Source organism: Engraulis encrasicolus, chromosome 14 (genome assembly GCF_034702125.1).
Source record: "Engraulis encrasicolus isolate BLACKSEA-1 chromosome 14, IST_EnEncr_1.0, whole genome shotgun sequence".
NCBI classification, from domain to species: Eukaryota; Metazoa; Chordata; class Actinopteri; order Clupeiformes; family Engraulidae; genus Engraulis; species Engraulis encrasicolus.
Genome location: NC_085870.1, coordinates 26,929,147 through 26,934,146, shown reverse-complemented (window position 1 = coordinate 26,934,146; position 5,000 = coordinate 26,929,147). Strand labels below are relative to the sequence as shown.

At 47.1% G+C, this 5,000-nt stretch overlaps 1 protein-coding gene across 2 annotated transcripts in view; it reads right to left on the bottom strand.

The window, feature by feature from the left end:
- Nucleotides 1-5,000, bottom strand: part of itpr1b (inositol 1,4,5-trisphosphate receptor, type 1b) — a 275,465-nt gene that overhangs the window by 135,620 nt on the left and 134,845 nt on the right. Inside the window, exon 39 of one of the 2 annotated variants that reach the window (XM_063215286.1) lies at nt 4,137-4,172. The exons of the other annotated variant lie outside the window; for it this stretch is intronic. Within the exon in view, the coding sequence (XP_063071356.1) occupies nt 4,137-4,172 (36 nt within the window). The remainder of the gene's footprint in view (nt 1-4,136; nt 4,173-5,000) is intronic. 2 annotated transcript variants of the gene reach the window in all.

Sequence of the window (5,000 nt, the reverse complement as noted above, 5' to 3'; positions counted from 1 at the left end):
ACGCAAGTTAATCGAATGCAAGAACAGGTGTTTGAACAGGTTGGATGTATTGCCATTCTTGCATGATAGCCTATTAGTTTATCGCAGATATTGCAGCGCGCTCCTTCCTGATCTACTTTCCTGAAATATAGCCACGCTTTCGATGGCATGTTTTTGTTTCTCAATAGTACAATAAGCTGGTTGAATATCAGCTGTCTTATCAATTGTTTAAATGAGGTGCGAAACGGGAAGAGGAGGAGCGTGGTCAGTTTGTGACACTTGTGATTGGCTGAAATGGCCGCGTGCTTAAACACACATTGGATGGCTCTGACAGTCAGACTTCAGGAACCGAAACGTGGAACCGACAGACAAGGCACGTTTCGATTCCAAGTAGAACCTTAGCTTTTAATTCGGTTCCATCAAAGAATTGAATTTCGGTACCCAGTCCTACACGCACACGCACACGCACACGCACGCACGCACGCACGCAGGTGCAGCGTACGTGCAGGCAAACACAAACACACATGCTTTCCATGCACAGGCACAGAAGCACAGACATGCACACCCTCACCACACATGCACACCCTCACACATACAAACATGTACCGTACTTGTGTACACACACACACCCACAAACAGGCACAAACACCCGCACACATTCACAAACGTGAACACATGAAACCTTCGCAGTCCCACACATGCACGCACACGCGTATGCAAACACACACTTGCTGAAAGCATGTACACACACACACACACACAAGCACACACACACACACAGGCTCATGTTTCTGACTTGGAGATGTGCAGGAATGAGGTGCTATAAATACTCACACCTGCCATCCAAATAGGGTCGCACCACATGGCCTGTAGCGGCCCGGCACGGCTGCCCAGACAGCAAGCTGCTCTGACGTAACAGCAGCCCCCACAGAAACACACACACACTCGTACACGCACACACGTACTGTACGCATACTCATACACACGCTGGTGTACACACACACACACACACCAACAGAAATGAAGGCCACACACCTCGTCAAACCACACACAAACTGGAGCACACAATCCACACTCCCCACCATGGACTAGCAACCCCCCCTCCCCTCTCTCACCCTTCCCACCCAAAGGAAGGACAGTAGCCAGCTGGAGTCTGTGGGAGCTGCTTCCTGCAGCTGAGGAAAAGCACGCTGATGCTTTCCTGGCTTTGCTAGCAGTGGTCTATACAGAGAATGGCCACATTCCCATGGATACCCATTGTAAAAAAAGAGCAGCCCCAAAAGTTCAGCACTAGGTTTCAATGGTAACTTGTTTCAGAACATAAGAAGAATCAGCACTAATGTGACCTAGCCATGCTTGGAACTTTTAAGTTTTTACATTTTTTACATGAAACCACATAGCTACTGTATGTTCTTGGTGAGATCAAAGCATTTCACAACTCTATGTACGCTATACTAAGACTCTTGTTTTGCTTTCCTAGCCCTAATGGTCTCTGTCCATACTACAGAGACAGGGCATTATTCCAGCTACGGGTCTCTCAGACTTTGGTGTTTTGTTTTTGCATTCATTTGAAACATCATTAGAAAACATTAATTGGAAGTTGGAAAAGAAAGTTATGGCAATGTGTTCTCCAGCCTTGTTACCTCTTAATGAAAGCCTTTGAAAGGGCTGGAAACACAAACAAATAATACGGATGGCTTAATTTGACTGCCTCCCCTATCTCCAGTTTCAGCCAGCCTTTTATTCAGAGAATACTGTATTTCTTCCAATTAGTTTGAATCCTGATTCAACTTTTCGTTAAAAGGGTTTTTTTTAATAATGTGCAAATCATAAAAATAAAGTTGCACTCCAGTTGAAGATTGATGCATGCCATATATGGAATGAAAGTGAAAAGTGATGCTCATTGCTTAACTTTCGACCATTTCTTCACCCTCAGCACTGTTCATAAGCAAACAGTGAACTATTTCAGTCCCAGGTCTATCAGACTCAGAAATACTGTAGGTATTAAAGCTCTGCAGATAAGACCATATCCAAAAATAAGGACAGAAATTGGGAGGTGATGAGGTCTGATCAGAGAAGCTGACAAAGGGAGACAAAGGGGTCAGTTATCCCGGGCCCAGGGAGATGGGCCACCATAATTGGATCCTCATTGCATGTAATGTATTGGGTGGGGGGGCCTATCAGATGACTTTGACCTGGGCCCAAAGCTGTCAGGGGCCCTGAATCTGATGCTTGATGTTTGCTTCTCAAACAAAACGACGGGAAAGCCGACAAATGATGGTGATGACTTCATTCGCAGTCAGGCTTTTAATCAGAGATTTTTTTCTTCTGATTCGTATGAAATCCAATAAAAAAAATCCTCAAAATAATCTGTGGAATGAAAATAAAGTTGTACTGCGGTTAAAGGTAGATACATGCCAAATGTGGGCGATGAGTGATCAAAACAGGGACTGGAAAAAATGATGCTCATTGCTTAACTCTCTTAGCCATTTCTTAACTCTGACCCTCTGCTACATGAGTGTTAACACCCACCTTGACCTCTCTCAGACCTCTTGACACAAACACCCTCAGGTTTACAACACATCCTGTGGTAAAGACCAGGAAAACACACACACACACACACACACGCACGCGCACACGCACACGCGCACACACGCACACACATACAGTACACATGAAGACCTTTGTTTGCGAAATGACATTATGGACAATTTTGGAGACCTTTGGGAAATTGATATTACTGTATTAGACGTTAATAATTAATCAATTCTCTGTCTCTCACTCACTCTCTCACTCACTCACACAGGGATTTTCTGTACTGCAAACTCTCATTGCCAAAATACATTCTCTTAATACTGTGCAGTTCACTTTGACCTGCTTGCACCCAAAAAAAAGGTCCAAACATTATATTAGAAACACCCCCAGTGTGAATGTTTGCGTGTGCGTGTGTGCGTGCGTGTGCGTGTATGTGAGAGTGTGTGCGTGTGCGTGTGCGTGTTCATGTGTATGTGTATGTGCATACGTATGTGTGTGGTCCATTGCCAGCGCAGTGCTTCATGTCAGAGTAGTTTTTGGGATTCCCGTCTAGAAGTGATGGAGTAACGTGTGGGGGGGCATGTCTCATGCACTGCATTGAGGGCAACTCGGGTCACGTGCACACCACAGCACAGCACACCACAGCACTGTTCAGCAAGCAGGTGAGGGCAGAGACACTACTGTAGCCACACACAGACTGCGTACACGCACACAAAACATGTGCTCACACACATGTGTGTACACACACACATACACACACAGAGGCAAAGGCACGTGCCACACACAGCTGCTGGCAGGATGACTAAGTCACTAGGTGAGGGTGAGTGTTGTTGCGGGGGGCTGAGTGGAGTGTCGGGGGTCAAACACAATCATTCAGGAGGAATGGAGGTGGCTGCTGCGTAAACACACTGCGGCAGGGGATGGGTGGGGTGGGGGTGGGGGGGTGTAGGCGATGGAGGGGGCTGCTGAGCAATTGCACTGTGGGTGGTGGTGGTGGGAGGTGGGGGGTGGCATGGTGAAGAAACAACAGGAGCACTAAAGGCAACTCCCAAACGGTGACAATGACAATGACTTGGCTAACAGCTAAATAGGAACTGAAGAAATCACACAGGCTTAAAGACGGGTTAAAAACAAAAACATAACAACAAAACAAAAAAAGACAAAACAAACAAAACAAAAAAAACATCAGATCTACAAGTGGTGGGGTTTGGAGGGTGGTGGGGGGACAAGGAGGCTGGATGAGTGGGTAATACAGCAGGGATACAGGTAGGGTTGCCAACTCCTTGGGGAGAACATACGGGACACCTCATTCGCGTGGGGGTCTTTTGGGTCCTCCAGAAAATGCTTTATTTCTTTTTTCAAAAAATCGGGCTAGCAAGAAGGGGAAGGGTTGGCAAAGGACCCGGGCCAGAATCGAACCCGGGTGCCCAGTGTAGCAGTGCAGTATTTCTTAGACGCAATTTCCTGCATTTTAACCAAATTGCGTCCCAATTCATCTCAATACGGCACCGTACTTATTTTCTTATAAATATGGGACGATTCCGTATTTTGAGGCACGGTTGGCAACCCTGGACATAAGCTAACAGCAAACACAACAAATGTAAGAAATAAAAAAGGTCAACCTCAGCCACTTCCATCTCATCATCAAAGGAAATCAGCTGGAAGAGAAAAAGCAGACGGAGAGTTAGTAGTGGAGGAGAGAAGGCGGTGTGGAGGAGGTGGGGAGGGGGGGTGAGAAAGAGGTGGGGAGAGGGAGAGAAGGAAGTGAGGAGGGGTAGAGAAGGAAGTGGGGAGGGGGGAGGAGGAGGAGGAGAGAAGGAGGTGGGGAGGAGGATAGACGGATGAGGGGAGAAAGAGGAGGGGAGAAGGAGGTGAGGAGGAGGAGAGAAGGAGGTGGGGAGGAGGAGAGAAGGAGGAGGGGAGGAGAGTGAGGTGGGGAGGGGGAGGAGGATGTGGGGAGGGGGAGCAAGAGAGAAGGAGGTGGGGAGGAGGAGAGAAGGAGGTGGGGAGGAGGAGAGAAGGAGAGAAGGAGGTGGGGAGAGGGAGAAGGAGTTGGGGAGGAGGGATTAGGGGGCTCACACAGTTAAAGGTTGCAGTGCTAATTCAACACTTAAGAGTGTGAAAATTAAACACTCACAGTCTTGGTCTTAATTTTGTTTGGTCCTAAGTGTGCTCTGAATTAACACTGCAAAATTGCATCGTGCAGATTAAATAGGAATCAGGGTTAGAGGGGACGGAGCAGTTAAGTGATAAACAAGCAAAGAAACAAAATAACAACAATAAAGATTTTCGATAGCACATTCCATACAGTAGCATTAGTTCATTAGTCACCCCAGGGCTCATTCAATACCAGAGGCCTTTAGCCAGAGTCAGAGTTTACAGTAGTGGAGGCAGAACACAGCGCAAAGTGACACGATTAGAGGGGAGGAGAGAGAGAGGTATGGGGAAGGAGAGAGAGAGAGAGAGAGAGAGAGAGAGAGAGAGAG